Source organism: Zingiber officinale, chromosome 10B (genome assembly GCF_018446385.1).
Source record: "Zingiber officinale cultivar Zhangliang chromosome 10B, Zo_v1.1, whole genome shotgun sequence".
Taxonomy (NCBI): Eukaryota; Viridiplantae; Streptophyta; class Magnoliopsida; order Zingiberales; family Zingiberaceae; genus Zingiber; species Zingiber officinale.
The window spans coordinates 85,730,452-85,751,187 of NC_056005.1; the positions used below are offsets into that span (position 1 = coordinate 85,730,452).

General features: G+C 37.7%; 1 protein-coding gene across 1 annotated transcript; it reads left to right on the forward strand.

Annotated features, from left to right (window-relative positions):
• Positions 1–17,654: 17,654 nt before the first annotated feature.
• Positions 17,655–20,269, forward strand: LOC122029694 (E3 ubiquitin-protein ligase RMA1H1-like). The gene is made up of 2 exons (XM_042588794.1): positions 17,655–17,884; positions 19,473–20,269. The coding sequence occupies exon 2, from the start codon at positions 19,492–19,494 to the stop codon at positions 20,149–20,151; it is 660 nt and encodes a 219-aa protein (XP_042444728.1). The 5' UTR covers positions 17,655–17,884; positions 19,473–19,491; the 3' UTR covers positions 20,152–20,269.
• Positions 20,270–20,736: the final 467 nt, after the last annotated feature.

The window sequence follows — 20,736 nt, forward strand, 5'->3', positions numbered from 1 at the left end:
TTGGTATAGTAGAAAAATAGTTTAGAGTTTTTTTTAATTCTGACGGGGTGTTGCTACAGTAGAAAAAATAAAAAATCTAACGGAGCATTGCCACAGTGATAATCGTGCATAGTTGCTCAGCGAGAGTCAAGAAGTATATCATCTCTCTCTATATATAGAGAGAAAAAAAAAGCTAGTTTACACACCCATTCGGTGCATACTTCTGGGCAACTATTACAAGTTCGAGCGTCCGGATGCACCTCCGAGCGCCTCGATTCACTTTTGAGAATCAAGTCACCTGAGGATGCATACAAGCACTTGGATTTATGAGGGTCATCTAGGAGTGTGCATCGAATAGGTGTACAAACTATTATTTTCTTTTATATATATCAGACATCTTAATCAACTAACTACCAACATTAGTACTGTTGATTAAACAGACATTAGGTAATTTAATCATAACAATTTCAATGTGTTAGATTAATAATTACCTTTTGGCTTTCTTTCTTAGGTATCAACCAACTATATTTCAATATTAATTAGTCATTGATTGCCCAACTAATTAGATTATGGCAAAAAAAAAAGCTAGCCATCCAATCTGAATCGATTGCTCAGTTAACTCAATTTATCAGTTGATTGGAGTCTCAATTATAATCAATTTAATGACTGAGTGTTTGTCTAGATTGAGAACTAACTTTTTTAGAAAAATTGTAAGTCTTTTTAACTCTCACAACTCACACATCGGCTTACCTTTGGTAATTTGACCTTGCAAGTATGGCCATCTCTTGTCTCTACGTCGCACTGAACTCTCGGCTTGCATCACATATCATTATTCACTCTTTATCTATGTGACTCATCTGTTTTTCAACTATCATTGAACTCTCAGTCGTGATTCTATGTATAAATTATAAAAAGGACTAAGAAAAATTAGGAATTATGGACCGAGGATATGAATTCTCTTGACTCCTTGTGATCTCCTACACTAGACCATTCTGACTCCATGTGGTTCCATCTCCAGACGGATCAGACTCCGTGTAGACCCGACTCCGGTGTGGGCCCGATAGTTCAACAATTTAGAATCATCGATTTGGTAATTCCTAGGGTCGATCATTAACTTTAACCATCTAAGACAGTTCGATTCATAGTTCAAAACCATTAATTTATCATGATTTAAAATTATTATATTATTTTTTAAAAATTTATAAATTTATAAAATTATTTGTCGGGCTCATATGTTGGACTTACTAAGAATAATTATATGGTAAAAAATATTAATTAGTTATTAATTAATTAATTAATATATAAAATCACATAAAGATAAATGATTATTAATTAATTAAGAAATAATATTTTTCTAATTATTAATAATAATAATATCATAAAAAAAACTGTTAATTAATTATTAAACAATTAATTAACCTATGAAAACATTAATAGTTATAGTGTGGTTGGTTAGGATACTTCTAATATGAAAGACTCTTGTTTGAATCTCATATATCTTTAGCGCCAAATCGTCCCTGACTTCGTACAGTCTCCGATTCCAGATCGGGCCCGACTCCATGTGGTCTCCGACTCCCATTCGTCCTCGACTCCTTGTGGTCTACGGCTTCAGACCTCCTTCGACTCCATGTGGTCTTCGACTGCAGTCTGCCCCCGATTCCATGCGGTCTTTGACTCCAGACCACCCCCGACTCTATGTGGTCTCCGACTTCTATTTGCCCTTAACTTTGTGTGGTTGTCTGGTCTTCGACTCCAGTCCACCCCCAACTTCGAGTTTCCTAGATCTGGATTAGTATACTCGACCTCTAACAAGAAGGGCTGTGAGTCATTGCCCATTGAAGATATGGACAACATAGCCTTTTTCCCCTGAAGAACGTGGGAAACACAGACCATTTAGCCTGGAAGAGATGAGCATATCTCGGAACACATGGAGAATGTGGGACCACAACTATAACCCTATAAAAGGTCGTCTTCTTTTACGAGCACGTGGGGGGAGGGGGGAACCATCTTAACTTAAGACATATATTGCTCTTCTTTTTCAGTCTCCCCGTTGTAGACTTATTCGAGCGTTAGAGTAACCGAGCCGAGACAACTCCCGACCATCATTCTAACTATATCCTTCCCTGTTTCTTCTTTTCAGGCTTTGATAAATTCCTCCACAAGTCCTAGTTGTCTCTAGGAGATTGAGGACTTGGTCAACCTCAACGCCAATTCACCGGTGGCTCATTCGTCGACGATCTCAAGAAGGATCAACTTTGATGTCGTCTGTGGAAATTCGAAGTAATACCTGAACTAAGACGTTGATATGCATGACACTGGAAGACCCGAGGTCATCACCCTAGCAACATATTATTTCAACAGATGGTTGTTGTCACGGTGCAGACAGTGTTGCAAGGACAACCCCAACAGCTAACACTGCCAATACTCAACCCTCCACCATTCGAGATGCTACCTCGATTGGCTGAAGTGCCTCATCAAAAGTTGACTCGACCAACTAATGTTGGGATCTAGCGCGCCAAAGAAACGGAAACGCAGCGGAGAAATTACTAGATCATCTTATCCAGCGGATCCATGAGAAGGGAAGAAACATTTCTATTCATAATCTATACTAAGCTACATGATAGGATTATACCTTTGTTGCGTGCCCTTCGCAATCCCGACAGCAACCTCTTCTTGTTTAGATGCAGATCTCAGCACGTTCAAGCGTCCGCGCCTCTACGGTATCCACACGAACAAGCCTTGCCTTCGTTTGTCTCACAAACTCAACACGATGGAGAAGAAAAACACACAAAGTTGTGCTAGCAACCTCAATGGTGTGTTCGTCCAAGATAGGGAAGGAGGAAGAAGGAGAATGCTAAGGGTCTCTTCACATTCACATCTCATGAAAATCACTTCCAAAATGATTTATATAACCATCCCATGGTATACCAAGAGTTTCCACCCTTTCATCTTCTAATCCAATGGCTCAAAATCAACCATTCAATCAAATGGTTGAATTTTGACCATTCAACTTCCTTTGTGAACTCAAGTTCACCCAATGAGTCTAACCCATTGATTCCCATGCAATTGAACTCAATCCAACAATTGGATCCCTTTGAGTCTAACTCAATAAGTCAAATTCGAATTACACTTAATCCATTGATTCATCACATGAGTCCATCTCCATATCAACTTGTTCTTAGTGTGTGACCCTATAGACTCTCGTAACATTGGCAATGTACCCAAATCAACATTTGCGATACATAAACAATGAGTGACATCTAGCAAGGCATCATTGCTACCTAAGTGATGAGAAAGTCGAGATCCGACCTAACCTGTCCATGACTATTATCATGTTTGACTTGGTCCCTCTATCCTTGATATCTAGATTGATCAATGAGGCATAGACCGTGTCATCCTCTTATCAATCTTTGTGTTTCTTGATCTCCAAGTAGACACACTTATCAAATAAGCTCAATATCTCATATTGACTCATTTATACATGGTCATGCTTTCTTGTGTCCTACTAATCAAGGGGCCCACAGATATCGCTTCCGTCATATGGAAGGGATAGATCCCATCTACATCACTCACATCCCTTCACATAATTCATTGCATACCCAGTGATCGACTTTATAGTCCACCCTGTTACGGGTGACGTTTGACGATACCAAAGTATACAACTCCTTATGTAGGGAACCGTAGTGACTTCAGGTCTAAGGACTATTCATACCAATAGTCACATGAGAATGTTTATGACACTTATACGATGATCCATGAAACATTCTCATGGTGGCATTCAGTATATATATTCTCTAATATATACCCATGTGTCAACATGATATCTTATATCCATGACTTGTGAGATCAAGTCATTCGTTGACCTACATGCTAGTCTCAACGCATTAATATTGTCTTTGTATATTAATGCTCGACTAGGAATAGTTAAGAGTAGTGTTCTTTATAATATCTCACTATCAAATCAACCAATTGATATATTGTAGATAAGAACCTACTACCCAAAGACATTATTATATTTATTCAATCGGTACTCAACTGAAATAAATATAATAACCACCTTTGCCTTTTATTAATAATGATATATGATATAATATGAGCCCTTTACAATCATCTCATAATTGGTACTAGGGCTAATACTAACAACTGAAACGCTTCAAACTATGATCCCCACTCTAATTGGGATATTAACTATGTGAGTGTTATCCTTAGAATCTTCGAAAGAGACCCTACATTAAGATCCTTTGAAGGGAAATGATCTCGCATCTAGTAGAGAGAAGACCTCCCAATGCCCTCCATTTTTAAGAAACATCCTTCAAGATGAATTACCATGACATTTCCGAGCGTTGTATATCAAATAATACAATGGAACAACCGACCCTAAGTGTTAGTACCCCGAGATAGTTTTGATGTGGTCAACCGAGTTAAGTTAGGTCTTGTGTTTATTGTACAGAAATTTAAGAGCACAGGAAGTTGAGCGAAAGATGTAACTAGCGAGAAAGACAACATGAAAGAGAGTTGACGGGCTCAATGAGTCCTAGGGATGAGGTGTTGTAGAAAAGTATGTGTTGGATCGAAAAGAATTTAGATATCTCCACAATAGCATGATATTGTCCACTTTGTGCCTAGACCCTCATGGCTTTGCTCTTGGGCTCTCCCCAAAAGGCCTCATGCCAATGAAGATATCTTTTCTCTTATAAACCCATGATCTTTCCCATATGTTTTCAATATGGGACTATGTTTGCAATCTTGCAACCTCAACAATCCCCCTCTCAAACAAAGGATCATTGGCTTCCCACGTCCGATCCTAGACCCACCAGGTCTTCCTGCCCCTCGGTCCACCCGACCTACTAGGACTTCCTTGCCTAGTCGCAACTAGGACTTCCTGCCTGGTGTCTGGTCCTCTTGATCCGAACATAGGAGCTCCCACTTTCTTTGTTCGAGGTCAATATTGTACCCACATGGTTCAATCAGACCATAGCTCTTGTGCACAGTCGGCGGTTAAACCTTTTGGCAGTCCGGGTTCTGATACCAATTGTAGGATAGAAAAGAATTTAGATATCTCCACAATAGCATGATATTGTCCACTTTGGGCCTAGACCCTCATGACTTTGCTCTTGGGCTCTTCCCAAAAGGTCTCATGTCAATGGAGATATCTTTTCTCTTATAAACTCATGATCTTTCCCATGTGTTTCCAATATGGGATTATGTTTGCAACCTTGTAACCCCAACAGTATGTTGGCGGACGAGAAGGAAGTGCGCAAGGTTTCTAAGGGACGAGAAGTCGAAGCGGAAGCTTGCTTAAAGAGAATGCTGGAAAATGAGTTCAAGTGACCCTTATTCCGTATGGACAAAATCACCTAAGCCAATAGAGTCAAATCGGAGGAGAATCGAACAGTCAATAAGATGTTGACTGTCTGGCCGCTTGGACCAAGTCCAGGCGCCCGGATGCTCTTGGGGCCTAGACCCCCTGGGCAAGCCCAGGGGTGCCTCGACATTCGCCTCACAGAGCAAGGGCGTTTGGGCGCCCAGACCTAGTCCAGGCGCCCAGACCAAAATGAATTTATCTTGATTTACCTGTTACGATGTGGATAAAATTTTATCCACACCCAGGCGCCTGGAGCTGTCACGTCAGTAAACGGTCATATTTGACCAGCAGGCTATAAATAGAGCCCTAGTCTAAGTAGTTCAGACAATCACTTATACATGAGTTCATTTTCTGTTCTACTACTTTAATTTTATCCTTCCAATGCTTGTAAGAGGCTTCTCGCCTACGACGAAAGGAGAATTTGATTAGTGCTTTCAATATCTTGGATTAACAACCTCCTCGGTTGTAACCAAGTAAAATTGATAACCTCTGTTAATTTATTTATTTTAGTTTATTTTAATAAAGTGATTGCTTTAATCAAGCTATTAGATCGAGAAATGTTTGATTTTATTTTTTAGGACAATTAACCCCTCTTGTCGGCCGCATGGGTCCTAACAAGTGGTATCAGAGCCAGAACCAGGCCCGTTTCAGAAGGACTAACCACCATCCGAAGCAAAAGAAATGGTCAGATCTAGTATCTACCCGTCGAAATTTAAGGGAGATTTTTCGACATGGAAAAAGCACATGGAGGTATTCTTCAAGACCGATTTTGAAATATTACTAATTATAAAATACGATTTTGTAGCACCTATGGATCAGAATGGAGTTGAGAAAGAAGAATACATGTGGACGAAAAAGGAACAAGCCGATTTCGTGGATAATGGGAAAGAAAAGTTTCATCTACTTAGCGTTCTTCCACTCCAGGAGGTCAGCCAGATCGAAAGCTATGACTCCACCAAAGATCTCTGGGAAAAATTCTTAGAACTTCATGAAGGTACTCCGGAAGCCAAACTAGCAAAGCGGGGCATTCTCTGAAGCCAATTGACAAACCTCCGAATGAACAAGGGAGAGAAGGTAGTCCAACTCCATGCAAGGATCAAAGATCTGATCACCCAACTCAACAACCTCAGAGAAAAGGTAATAAACCGTGACTCTTTAAGGTATGCAGTTAACACTTTTCTGAGAACTCAAGAGTGACCAGTTTTAGTAGATGCTTACTAAATCTCTATTGAAAATTTATTTCAACTTTTGGACTTCATGAGTCTCATTATGTAGATAATAAGGAAATAGAAAAATCTAACAATATTTCTCTAAAAGCTAAGAAAGACGAATCAGACGTTGACACTTCCCTCAATGATGATGAAACAACATATATGATAAGGAAATTTAAAAAATTCTTTTGATCTAATAAATTAAATCAAGTACAAGTGAAGAAAAGAAGAGTAAGGAAGATAAGGTGTTATAACTGCAATGAAGAGGGGTACATCAAAGATGATTACCCAAAGCTGAAGAAGAAGGGCAACAAGAAAGGTTTAATAAGCACAACAATACACAAAACCCCGAAGGTGACTTGGGACGAGTAGTCATCAGAATCTGATCTGGAGGAGTACGTTGGATTTACACTAATGGAAAATCAACAAGAGGAGAGCATAGATGAAGGGGGAGACTCCTCAAAAGAAAGTTACAACGAGGAAGAAGAAACAAACTTCAAAGCAGATCCGGTGAGGTATGCTTACCATCCCCTGACTAATTATATACATGTATTAAATCCATGAGTAGATCCTTTAATAAACTCAAATCTAAAAATAATAATTTGAAAAAGGAAGTTTTTGAATTAAAATTAATCTTAGTAAATACATGCCCTTTAGAAATGTATGATAAATTAAAGGAAGAAAATGAAAAATTGAAGGACCAAATTGAAAAATCTAGAAATTTTGCATGTGTTAATCAAAATACCTGGAAAAATTATAGAAACCTAAATTAGTATCTTAAATATCATAAGGGATAAATTAATAAAATATCACAAAAATATGTTCCAAAGAAATTTCTTATCAATTCATAGGTAATCCCTAAATCTTGCTTAGTATAAATAAATAATTATGTATATTTTATATTTAGGAATTTTAAGTTTACTTGAAAAATTAACTTTGTATACTTACTATTAATATTTATTGCTGAAATTGTTTCTCTTGTTGCTTAAATGAAATATCTTTAAGTATTGCTTTTTCAGAATTTTTCTTCAAATATTTTTTTAAATTTTTTATTAAAAAATCATAATTTAAATTTTAAAATTCTTTGAATATGTATTTTAACAAACCTGATTTTTTGGAGAATTACCATTATATTTTGAATAAAGAGAAAAATCAACTTGATTTTTAGGTTAATAAAACTATTTTTAAGATATTCATTTTCAAATAGAATCATGTGTTTAAAATATTTTTTATATAATCTTTTTATTTGAAATTCTTATCTAAATTTTTTACAGTAATAAAACCTTCAAATTTCTATTTGAAAATATTTTTCTATAGATTTTTTTGATAAATAATGAATTTTCTATGCGGGATTTACCAAAAATCTTATTTTTAAAATAAAAAATTATCAAAAACTTATTTTTGAAAAATTCAATTTTTTTTAAGTTAGGCATTCTATTTGCAATACTTGAAATTTTTTTGAAGGATTTATTTTAATAAAAATAAATTTTTAAATTTAACTTGTAAAACATATGTTTCTGTGCAAAATAATTTGTTTGTGCTAAAATACATATATTTTTCATGAAATTTTTTCTGTATATTCAGATACTTTTGTTGAACTTTAAGCAAAATTTTCAAATTTTTTTGAAATATTAAACTTATTTTTAAATTAAATTTTCAAATGTGATTATTAAATCATGGAAATTCAGATTTTTAGATAAATATTTTGTAAAAAATATTTTGAATTCTATTTCCTAAACCCTTAGAAAGTTTCAAATTTTTTATCTAACTTTATTTTTCCTAGTCTTTATTTTTGTTGTGATCAAAGGAGGAGAATGAGAAATGAGAGCTTAAGTCTAGGAGGAGGTTATATTTATAATTTTATAGTTTATAAAATTCCAGTTTTAATTATTATTTTATTAATTCTATGTTTTTACCCTAACTCTAACTCGGGTTGATACACATTGAAAAGGGAAAGATTGTTAGTACCCCAAGGTAGTTTTGATGTGGTCAACCGAGTAAAGTTAAGTCCTATGTTTATTTGATGTCTTGTGTTTAAATGTGTAGGAACTTAGGAGCATAAGAAGTTGAGCGAAAAACACAGCTAGTAAGAAGGACGACACGGAATAGAGTCGATGGGCTCGGTGTGTCCGAGGGATGAGGTGCTGCGGAAGAGTACGCTGGTGGACGAGAAGGAAACGCATGACGTTTCTGAGGAATGAGAAGTCGGAGCAGAAGCTTGCTCGAGGAGAAGGTCAGAAAATGGGTCCAGGTGAGCTCTATTTCAGATGACCGAAATCACCCAAGCGAACAGAGCCAGATCGGAGGAGAACTGAATAGTCAACAAGATGTTGACTGTCCGGGCGCCTGGAGACCAAGTCCAGGCACTCGGATGCTCCGGGGGCTTGGGCCCCTTAGGCAAGCCCAGGGGCGCCTCGATGCTCACCTCGCTGAGCAAGGGTGTCTGGGCACCTGGACCAGAATGAATTTATCTTGATCGAGTCATTGTGATGTGGATAAAGTTTTCTCCACACCCAAGCACCCGGACCCCTTCCAGGCGCCCAGAGCTGCCACTTCAGCAAACGGTCATATTCAACCAGTAGACTGTAAATAGAGCCCTAGTCTCAGTAGTTCAGACAATCACTTGTACACGAGTTCATTTTCTGTTCTACTACTTTAATTATGTGCTTCCAACACTTGTAAGAGGCTTCTCTGTCTATGATGAAAGGAGAATTTGATTAATACTTTCAATGTCTTGGATTAACAATCTCCCTGGTTGTACCCAAGTAAAATCGGTAGCCTATGTTAATAAAGTGATTGTTTTAATCAAACTATTAGATCAAGAAAGGTTTGATTTTATTTTTCAGAGCAATTCATCTCCTCTTGCCGACCGCATGAGTTCTAACACTAAGGACCATATCTACAAATGTCTCTTTGTTATATCAGTATACAGATGACATCAAATGTTGACTCTTCTTGACCACTCTCTCGGGCTCGACTCAAAGGTGGTTCAATCGTCTCCCTGCTACTTCCATTTAGACCTTTGAAGAATTCAAGACGGTGTTCATGCATCACTTTACCACTAGTTAGAGCTATCAAAAACTTCACTCAATCTGTTCACTCTTAAGAAAAAGTTCAAAGAACCTTTGAAGGAATATTTACAACAATTCAATTGGGTAGCCATGAATGTTCCCTTGGATGTACTGGTCAGTGCCTTTTCACAAGATTTAATATAAGGAGATTTCTTTAGGTCTCTAGTGAAGAAGCCTCTAGTCGATTTAGACAATTTGCAAGGCCAAACAATCAAATATTTTCATATTGAGTAAGCCTAGTCTGCAAGGAGAAAGGAAGTTCCAACTCTAATTTCTACCTCCACTTAGCTGAATCATAAAACTCCCCCTCTTCCTTTGCAAAATCAGGAAATCATGAACTAGAGGAGAGAAAAAGTTGTGTAGACGGTGGAAATTGCCCCGACCCCCACACTTGAGTCAAGTTGAGGGCCCCCAAGATGGATCATTATTGTGCCTATCATCAATTGGAAACTCACTCTACTCGTGATTACCAATAGTGTGAGAGGGATTTATGGAGAGTGGTTGATCAACGAAAATCCATTCGGAGTCGGCCGAGTAGAAGATCTCCCGAGCCTTACCAATGCTCTCGCAACCCTACTCATCATGTTGCTACTAATCATCAGTTAGATCGATGGACTCACTTGCGCTTTAGGGAGCCCTAAGGCTCGTTCCAATCTTGTAGGGAAGCAGATCAAGAGAAAGATAAAGATAAAAGAGTCAAAGGCAAGATTGATCCCTGAGGAATTATCCATATGATTTTAGGGGGTCCAACAAATGGATACTCTAGCCGAGCCAGAAAACCTCATGGTCAAAGATTGGAAAGTTATAGGGTCAGCACCAGTCAGTTGAAAGGAAATGACCTTTCAATTAGCTTTGGACAAAGGATTTAGAAAGAGTTGAGACTCCTCATGACGATGCCCTGGTGATCCAAACTCTCATCACCAACTACACTGTGAAAAGAGTGTTCCTAGATATAGTCAACTCCGTTAACATCATCTTCAAAAAGGCCTTTAATTAACTAAATGCAGCTTGATGGGGAAGAGTTTCATCCTATAAACACCTCCCTATATAGATTCACAGGGGCATGAAGTGTAGCTGCTCGGCTAGATTGATCTCTCCCTTTTCTTGGGGGAATAACCGATGAGACTCGGTGTATGCCCTTCATTATCATAAATATGACATTTGCCTATAACACCATACTAGGAAGACCAGCACTAAGTGTTTTTCCAAATAACAGTTTCCACTTTCCACCAAAAAAATCAAGTTTCCTATAGAAGACCAAGTTAGAAAAGTGAAAGGGGACCAATCGATGGCTAGAAAAATGCTATGTTGATATAATTAAGACCGACTCACGCAATGGCCACCAAACTCAAGGTACCTCATTACAAGTTGTTCCAGAGGTGGTAGTGTCCCGGCTAACTAAAGGCCAAGAAGACGTACAAATTCATCCCAACCAAATAGGGGGATCACCCAAGTAGTTGTAGATCTCCAAACAGAACTCAAACAAGACTTGATTGCATGTATCTTGCGCAACCATGACGTCTTCTCCTAGTCAGCTAAAGAAGTCATAGACATATCTTTAACTGTGATGGCCCACCGACTGAACACACTTCCAGATATTCAATAGGGTTGTCAGGAAAAAAGACATTTGGACTCGAGCAAAATGAAGTGATCCAAGCAGAAATTAACAAGTTAATGGAAGTCGGACACATCCGGAATCGGCTGCTTGGCCTCTCTACCCGGTTGGTCACACGCTCACTCGGCCGCCCGCTCAGCTACTCGGCCTCTCTACCCACCTAGCCGTCTGTTTGCTCGCCCAGCTGTTTGCTCACCCGACCGCTCAGATTTTCCTCCCAGTCGGCCAAATACTCGCTCGGCTACACGCTCACTTGGCCACTCATTCGCTTGGCCTATTCATTCACTCGGTCGTTCGTTCGGTCAGCTGCTCACCTAGTCGGCTGCTATGCCCGATCGGACACTCGTCTAGATCTACGACTTGGTCACTCAGCTGTACACTCACTCGTCCAGCCGCTCGCCCGACAGCTCGCCCGTTTGGCCATCTCCACCACTCGACCTCTCATCCACCCGGATATTAGGTCCGCTCGGCCATTGTACAATCTACGTTCGACATTTAGCAGAAACCAACCCCTACTGGCAGCCTGAGATTATTAGTTCAGGTCATCTCGATAGATAAGTTGAATTTAATTCAGGGTAATTTAAATTCAGCTAATTCTCAAAATCTCCGACAGATTCTTTGTCCAACAGTAGACTTACTTGAATACCGAAGTGACTGAGCCAGGATATCTCTCAAGTGTCATTCTAACCCTCTCCTTGTTTCTTCTTTCCTGGCTTTGACGAATCCCTCCATAAGATTTTATTGTCCCTGAGAGATGGATGACTTGATCAACCTCAACACTAATTCACTTGTCGATGATCTCCAATAGGATCAGCCATCAATGTTGCTCTTCAATATTCTTTGTTTTACCGTCTTTCGAATATCTAATTTTATCTTTCAAATGTCTGACAGACCTTGAGTTACCTCTTCAAACCAACTTAATTAGTTACGCCAGTCTAACCTCCACAAGCGACTCCAATATTACTTTACTGCAATGTATCTTATCCTCCCGTCTTTTAAATTAACGTCTCATATAACCTTGTTTAAATTTCATTACTTCATACTCATTAAGTGTATTGTTTTGACTTATATCAAGTCATCAATGAGACTCTATCTTATCAATCCATGCGTATCCGTCGGAAATGGAATCATCTCTCATTAGTGATAAGTTACATCTGAGTATAACTCAGTCATACCCATAAAAAGTTATATCTATAATTTTACGATCGCACTCAATGACTATAATAACTATGGATAAGATCAAACCGATTAAATTTCGCTATTTTTTTTATAGTGACGAAAAATTTGATAAAATCGAATTAATTGAATTTTTTAAATTTAATTCAGTTAATCCAGTTTTATTTTTTTAAATTCAGTTTAATTTTTGATTAATCTGGTTTGATTTTGATTTTGATTTTGATTTTGATTTTAATAAATCGAACAAGAATATTATTATATCCAAAGGATGTTCACATATCTTCACAATGTCATGATATTTTCCACTTTAGACCTATGCCCTCATGACTTTACTCTTGAGCTCTTCTTAAAAGGTCTCATACCAATGGAGATATCATACATCCTTTTTAACTCATGATCTTTACTAAATCTTTCTAATGTGGGAGTTTGATTGAACCCCAACAATCCTCCCCTTAAACGAAGGACCACAATTACTCTCATGGTTCGGGTCTCCCTGTGAGTATCCAGTCACTCTTGACCTGCTTCAGACCTCTCCACAAGCACCCGATTACTCTAACCCGCTCCGAGCCTCCCTCGCGAGTATCCAGTCACCATGACTTGCTCAGAATCTTTCTCGCGAGCATCCGGTTATCCTGACTCACTCCGGGTCATCCCCGCGAGTATTCAGTTACCCTAAGCCGCTCCGAGTCTTCCCCGTAAGCATCTGGTCACCCTGACCCGCTTTAAGCCTCCTTGCGAGCATCCACTTCCGGTCACTCTTGACCTACTCCGGGTCTCTCTACGAGCATTCGATCAACCTAACCTACCTCGGACCCACCCCCAACTTCATTTAAGGCCACCCCACATTGCATCTGGTCTGGACCATGACTCTGATACAATTTGTTGTTGTACAATAGGCTTACAATGATCCCTATAAATAATGCATAACCCTAAACCTGGTAAAATCGTAATAGAATTTTGTTATAAAAAATCACAATATAATTCTATTATGAAAAATCATAACAAAATTCTGTTATAAAAAATCGTAAAAGAATTTTATTATGAAAAATCTTAATAGATTTTTTCCATAGCATCCATCGCATTGGCCTCCATCCAAATATGAGTCATCCGCCAATAATCTCCACCTTGGCGAATATTCACCCCTTCGAAGAACACGAGTATCTGAATAAAGTTCCATCTGGATTTCTAGGTCTGGGCTTCCTTCCTCTAACATCTAGAGATATGGATTAAATTCAAGCAATGCTTGAACTTCTCTGTGGTCACTGCTTTGTCAGCATGTCTGCAGTGCAAACCTTCTCAAGTTGAATTTCCCTGAAAGCAATCAACTCTCTGATCTTGTGAAACCTCCAATCAATGCGCTTGGTTCTCGAATGATACACCTGATTCTTCGCCAAATAGATAGTACTCTGACTATCGCATAACAACCTGACTCCACCTTGCTGAACACCCAGTTCTCTGACCAACCTTGTAAGCCATAAAACTTCCTCCATTGCTTCAACTGCTACCATGTACTCTAACTTCGTAGTAGACAATGCAACAGTAGATTGTATCATAGATTTTACAACAAATAGGTCCTCTTGCCACAATGAACACGTATCCTATAGTAGACTTCCTGTTATCTAAATCTCCTGTATAGTCTGCATCTACGTACCCAACAACTGAAGGATCTTCCGGTTGTCTACTGAACATGATGCTATAATCAGTTGTATTTCTCAAGTGTATGAAAATCCACTTCACTGCATTCCAAAGTGGCCGATCAAGATTTGAGAGAAACTTAATTACCATACTAACTACTTACGCTAAATCTGGTCTCGTACAAACCATGACATACATCAGACAACCAACTGCACTTGCATAAGGAACTTTTGACATCGTTTGGATCTCGTCATCCGTTTTTAGACACTGTGTACTAGATAACTTGAAGTGATGCACCAGGGGTGTGCTCATCGACTTTACATTCTTCATGTTGAACCTATCCAACACCTTCTCCACATAGCTACGTTGAGATAATCATAATCTTCCTGCAGCTCTATCCCTGTGAATCTCCATCCCAAGAATTTTCTTAGTCTCTCCTAAATCTTTCATGTCAAATTCCTTTCTTAGTAGCCTCTTCAATTTGTCAACCCCCTTCATCTTCTTCGTGACAATAAGCATGTCATCTACGTATAGTAGTAAGAAAATCAGTGATTCATCTTCAAGGCTCTTTATATATATGCAACAGTCATACTCACGTCTCCTATATCCGTTTTGAATCATGCATGAATCAAAATATTTGTACCATTGTCTAGGAGATTGTTTCAATCCATAGAGCGATTTCTTCAACTTGCAAACCAACGACTCTTGTCCAGGCTGACTAAATCCCTCAGGTTGTGACATAAAAATCTGCTCCTCCAAATTTCTATGAAGAAATATCGTCTTCACATCTATTTGCTCCAGCTGTAAATCGTGATGTGCCACCAAAGCCAACACCGCTCTAATTGACATATATCTTACCACTGGAGAGAAAATTTCTTCATAGTCAATCCCCTTTTTCTGTAAATACCTCTTTTCTACCAACTGAGCATTGAACTCCACTTCTTCTCCCTCAATCCCCTTTTTCTATGAATACCTCTTTTCTACCAACTGAGCATTGAACTCCACTTCTTCTCCCTCTGTCATTGCTTCTTTCTTCTTGAATATCCACTTGCACCCTATAGCTTTCTCTCTTTCAAGAAGTTCCACTAGATCTCATGTTTGGTTCTTATGCAACGACTCCATTTCCTCTGTCGTAGCACCCATTCACTTGTCCTTCTCTAAGTTGTGTATTGCCTCCTGGAAAGATGTAGGGTCTCCGCTACTAGTGATAAGCGCATAAGATACCAAGTCTTCGAATCCGTATCTAGTGGGTGGTTTTATGACTCGTCTCGTTCTACCACCAGCTATAGTACGATGCTCCGTGTGTTTTGAGCTAGAATTATTGGAGTCATGAGTCTCTAGCTCCACTTGCATAACATCTTTCTCCATGTTGCTCTGTGATATTTCCTTTCCTTCTTCCTAAGTACACTGTAGCATAGACTTCTCGTCAAACATCACATCTCTACTGATCACCACCTTGTTTACCTTAGGATCCTAAAGTTTGAAGCTTTTAACTCCTTTATGATACCCTAGAAAAATGCAATGCTTTGACTTTGCATTCAGATTTGATCTTTCTTCACTAGATATGTGCATGTAGGCTGGACATCCAAAAAATCGAAAATGAGAGTAATCTACTTGATTCTCTATCCATACTTCCTTTGATACCAATTGTTGTGCTTAAAGGATGTTCACATATTCCACAATGACATGATATTGTCTACTTTGGGCCTAGACCCTCATGACTTTGCTCTTGAGCTCTCCTTAAAAGGTCTCATACCAATAGAGATATCCTACATCTTTTTAAACTCATGATCTTTATTAAATCTTTCTAATGTGGAACTTTGATTGAATCCAATAAATATTAATTTAATTATTTTTATTTAAAAATATAATTAATTAAATAAAATCTTATTTTTTTAGTTAAAATTGAATATGATTTTAAAATTTTAATTAATTTAGTTAATTAGATCTAAAATTAAATTAACCGATATTTTACTCATTCAATTAAGTTTTTATAAAAAAAATTCATCAATTTGTCTGGTTAATTTTTTTTAAATTTATTTGATTTTCAATCAATTCAGTTGAGTTAATTTAATTTTGACCGAATATTCAGTTTTACCAGGGTCCCTGAAGGCTAAGTAGAATATTCTGAAAAAATATGCTCTCTTTTGTTTTTCCCTTTCAAACTAATTAAGTGTGTCACCCGTGTTGATGGTTTTGTCTTCCCGTGGGCTAAACTTGATGTACAAATCTTTATTTATATTTTGAGTTTCTTAATGCTGTGGCGAAGATAGCAGAGACCGCATGATGGGTTGAAGACTTTCCTCATGGTGTAGCACCCTTAGAGGTGTATGGTTTTATGATCGAAAGACTCAGAGTTCGATCCTCGAAATATTATTGTCTGGGATTAGAATCCCGACTATATGCTTTCAGTTATGTATCTGTATTTATCTCCTTTTATATCCGTGGAATCGACTCTAGGAAACCGTTGATGTGACGATTCTATTTTTTTTTGTTTTGTTTTTGCATAATGGATTGAAGATTTGTTCAATGCAAATCCTGACCAATTCGAGAGGAATTCAAGTCCAGTTGGACTAGCTCTTTCAATTTCAACTTTAGTCAACTAAACCTAAGACTTGGTCAATGTACTCGGATTGAGTTAGCTAACTTATGGTCAAACTCGGGTCAAGTTGGCAAACTCATGACTGAGTTCATTCGAGTTAGCCCAAATTACATCCAAGTTAATAATAAATATAATTTATTCATCCTATTTAGCTTTCTTATCGTTCATTGGTTTTATTATATTTTTTATCAATCCAACGTCCAATTTATTGAGTTTATAAAAACCATTTAATTTATATATGGTATCTTTAATACTAATTTATCCAATAATATAATTTATTTAATAATAACTATATAACTCATCGTACTAGAATATAATAGTGTTCATGTTAAATAAAAAACTATTGATAACGTGAAGCGGCCTATGATATATTATTATTATATCAAGAGTGATTTTTTTTTAATAAAATAGTGGCATTCAAAAGGTCAAAAACTTAATAATTATTTCATAACTTTTTTATTTCGGTGAAATAAATAGCGAATTAGATTTTGATATTTTAAGATGATAATCACAGAAGATCCAAAGTTATCTCTCATAGCAAAGAATATTATAACTTATCCGGTGTCAATCATTATTATACAATAAATATTTAGTTTAGGAGTTAATATCTTGAATGAAAGATGATTTATTTTAGCTCTGGACTTTCTGAAAGGGAAACAACAAATATAAATGAATTTAATTAACCAATTAATTAGATTAATTATCCAAAAAACCAATATTATAAATATACAACTTCCTAATTCCTAAGATAATAAGGATAAAAAAATAAATGAACTATGATATTTAAAGAGAAATTAGTTAATCTTCATCTTATAATTTCCATTTTATTTTTAGTTTAATATCAATTTTTTATTATTTAATTTTAGAAAATAATCATATTCATACCTAACTATGTATCCAGAATCTTCTTTTATAGAATTTTTTAAAATATTTTTTCCTCAAACTATTCTATATATTTCTCAAAAAAGGAAAAAGATAAACAAACTGTTTTCCCTCGCGGTTCGAGGCACGTGCGAAGTATTGGCGTTGCTAATTGCTATAACCATCGCAGTCGGAAGGGAGTCATCGCTGCCTCTTTCCTTCTCTCGACGTCGTCGCCACCCATCGGGTCCTCCGTCCACTTTTCTTCCGTCTCGTAGTTGGTGGTCTTGATCCACCGCTGCATTCGACGTCTCGTCTATCGGGACGCCCAGATCTGGCCACTTGGTTCTTTTGTGCGTGTCGAAATAGGTATGCCGATTGCTCGTCCTTGCTTCTTCTCTAATCTTTTGCTTCATGTTGTTTATCGCGTTTTCGCTCTCCTTCTTTGATCGCCCCCTTTGTTCGTTTTTCACATTGATTTTGCTTGACACTAACTATAAAAAGATTGATTTTTTGTTCGATCAAATTGGTTTTATTTCTTTCTTTCGTTCTTAGCATCATAATCGAAGGGGCGAAAGGCTTTTTTTTTTTGGGTGCTTCTGGTAGTGATCGGGGCTTGTTGAACTAGTTAAGAAACTGAATTCATATTAGTCGTGCGCTAAATCTCTTCCCGTTTGGCAAGAAAGTATCCTGAAATATCGATGATACCCATATCAGATTTTCTTTCCCCTTTTGATTTGGTTGATAATTAACCAAAGGTGCAAACTCTGGCATTTATTTTCTGACACAAAATAACTCTTTGTTTCCTCTCTTTTTTTTTTTTTTTTTCATAATTACCCTCTGTTACTTGGTGTTTCTAGTGGTACAGGACAAGTTTTTAATCAATATAAATCCCGACAAAGAATTGGGTAATCTTAAAATACATTTGTAAACCAAAAATATTTAGAATCATTGTGTTGGTGCAGTGGTTGGGACATTCTCTGAGGAAATGGTAGATTTTAGTTTTGAATTCTCATAGCAACTATCTTCCTTACCTAATTGCTATCCTAATTTTATATATTTTATTCTTATAAAAATATAGACCAGAATAATAATCCTGCTGTCTAGGTCAATCAATTTGACTGCCTCAACCATTTGACCCGTTGAGAATTGAAATAATAACTTTGTTGGTTCATTCTTTGATCTGCTTACACATTGCTTTTTGGTTTTATTCCTTGGATCCCAATGCTACTACTAAAAGATTTCATGGTTTAAAATTGTGCTCCTTTTTCTAGATGGAGTAACAAGAAGTTCCCTACTCAAGTTCTCTTTCACCAGTTCAAATTCTATTTTAGTGTCCTTTATTATGCGTCTAAAACTTCGTTTCCAATGCCTTCCATCCAAATATGTGATGTTTAGAAAAATAGTTCAAATTCTTATTCCTGTCACTGTGCACAGATTTGGTATTTGTTTACTGCAATCAGACTTTGGTGAGAAGCATGCAGTTTTTTTTTATTAATTGTTTGAGTTCATATGCTTTAGAAAAATGAAGAGAAAGCAACTTTCCATCCCCTTCAATTATTATATCTACGTTTTTATTACTCGGATGCTGATACTTCAGCTGTTTGTAGGTGCAACCGTGCAAGTCCATCATAGAACGCAAAAAATGTTCTTTATTTTGGCATTGATTAGTACTGATTGAGTCAATAACTAATATGGATGCTCTGGGAAACTTCATATATACTTTTGTCACTATTATCTTTTTTATGAAACCTGGTCACCAGAATTTTGTTTGCCATTGCATTAGCCATCCATCTGCATTGCTTCTCCTTCTTTTTGATGCAAGTTACATGGATGGAACTTGGATGGATAATCGTGACTCATCTGTGGTCCACCATATTCCACCTTAAGCATGTCACTTATCTTCTTGTCTGATCACTGTCCCAACTTCTATTCAAACTGGTTTTGTGTTCTTCAGGATTTCAAAGTGTGAATGAATGGAAGCTGAATACATCCCCCAACCCTGCAACCCTCTTGCTTGCTCTTTCAGCAGAACGATGGAGAAGTCTCAGGCACACGAAAGATCAGATGGCACTGCTCCGGCGACGGCCATGACCGGTCACTTTGACTGCAACATCTGTCTCGATTTTGTGGTGGATCCAGTGGTCACCCTCTGTGGCCATCTCTATTGCTGGCCTTGCATCTACAAGTGGATGCAAGTGGAGAGCAATGCTCACCAGCAGTGCCCTGTGTGCAAGGCCTTCCTCTCTCAGGACACCGTCGTGCCACTGTTTGGTCGAGGCAGGGACAGCAGTCCCAAAGTGGCTCAAGGCATTCCGCTCCGTCCTGCCATTAACTTCAACCATGATAACACAGTCAGCAACTTGACACAACAGTCTCAGTTTCAGCACCACCACCCCCACCACCACCACCACTTGAATGATAGTATTGCCTATGAAGATTCTTCGTTGCTGACTACCGGCGTTGGTGGTTTGGCATTTTGGATACTGCCTTGGGTGCACAGTCGTCAGTATATTCTCACATTGAGTGGCAACAATCCTAGGCTTAGAAGGCAAGAATTGCAGGTGGAGAGCTCACTACATCAAATATGGGTCTTCCTCATCTTCTGTGCAGTGGTGTGTTTTCTGGTGTTCTAAATCTCTGAAACAGCTTTGTAAGTAATTCAATTGTGGATGAAAATTAGCACGAATTAGCTGATGAGTTACTATGCGGATTCGACCTGCACACAATTACGGTTTTGTAATTACTATAATATTTGTAATAATTATAATTTCGTAATTACTATAATTATGATTTTATAGTTGTTATATCATAAACGTCACAGATGAGACACCTTTTGATTAAAAAAAAAAAGAGATACCTTTTGATGAGAACAATAAAAAGGGTCGCTTTTTGAATTTTTGGCCAAAAAAAGAAAAATTAAATGAGGTGGGTGAGGGGTAATGATAATTTAGATAAAGTTCAAGGGCAAATTTGAAAGAAAAATATTGAATGAGGCAACCTTTTTGTTAAAAGGACCTTTTTGCCTATTAATTAATTAATTAATTTTAAAAACGAAGCCACTTCTTCCCTGCCCGCGAGCGAAGTTGGCGCTCGTTTTCCGACTCCGTTGCTCGCTCGCTCATGCCTTCTTCGTAGTGAAGCGAGAGCATAACAAGGAGCCGCCTTTCGCGGACGACGAAGGATTCAATAAACCTTCCCTGCCTCTCCCACCACTTCGG

What these genes read in the sequence shown, in the direction of transcription:
- LOC122029694 (XM_042588794.1), top strand. Translation starts at nt 19,492, where the DNA reads ATGGAAGCTGAATACATCCCCCAACCCTGCAACCCTCTTGCTTGCTCT.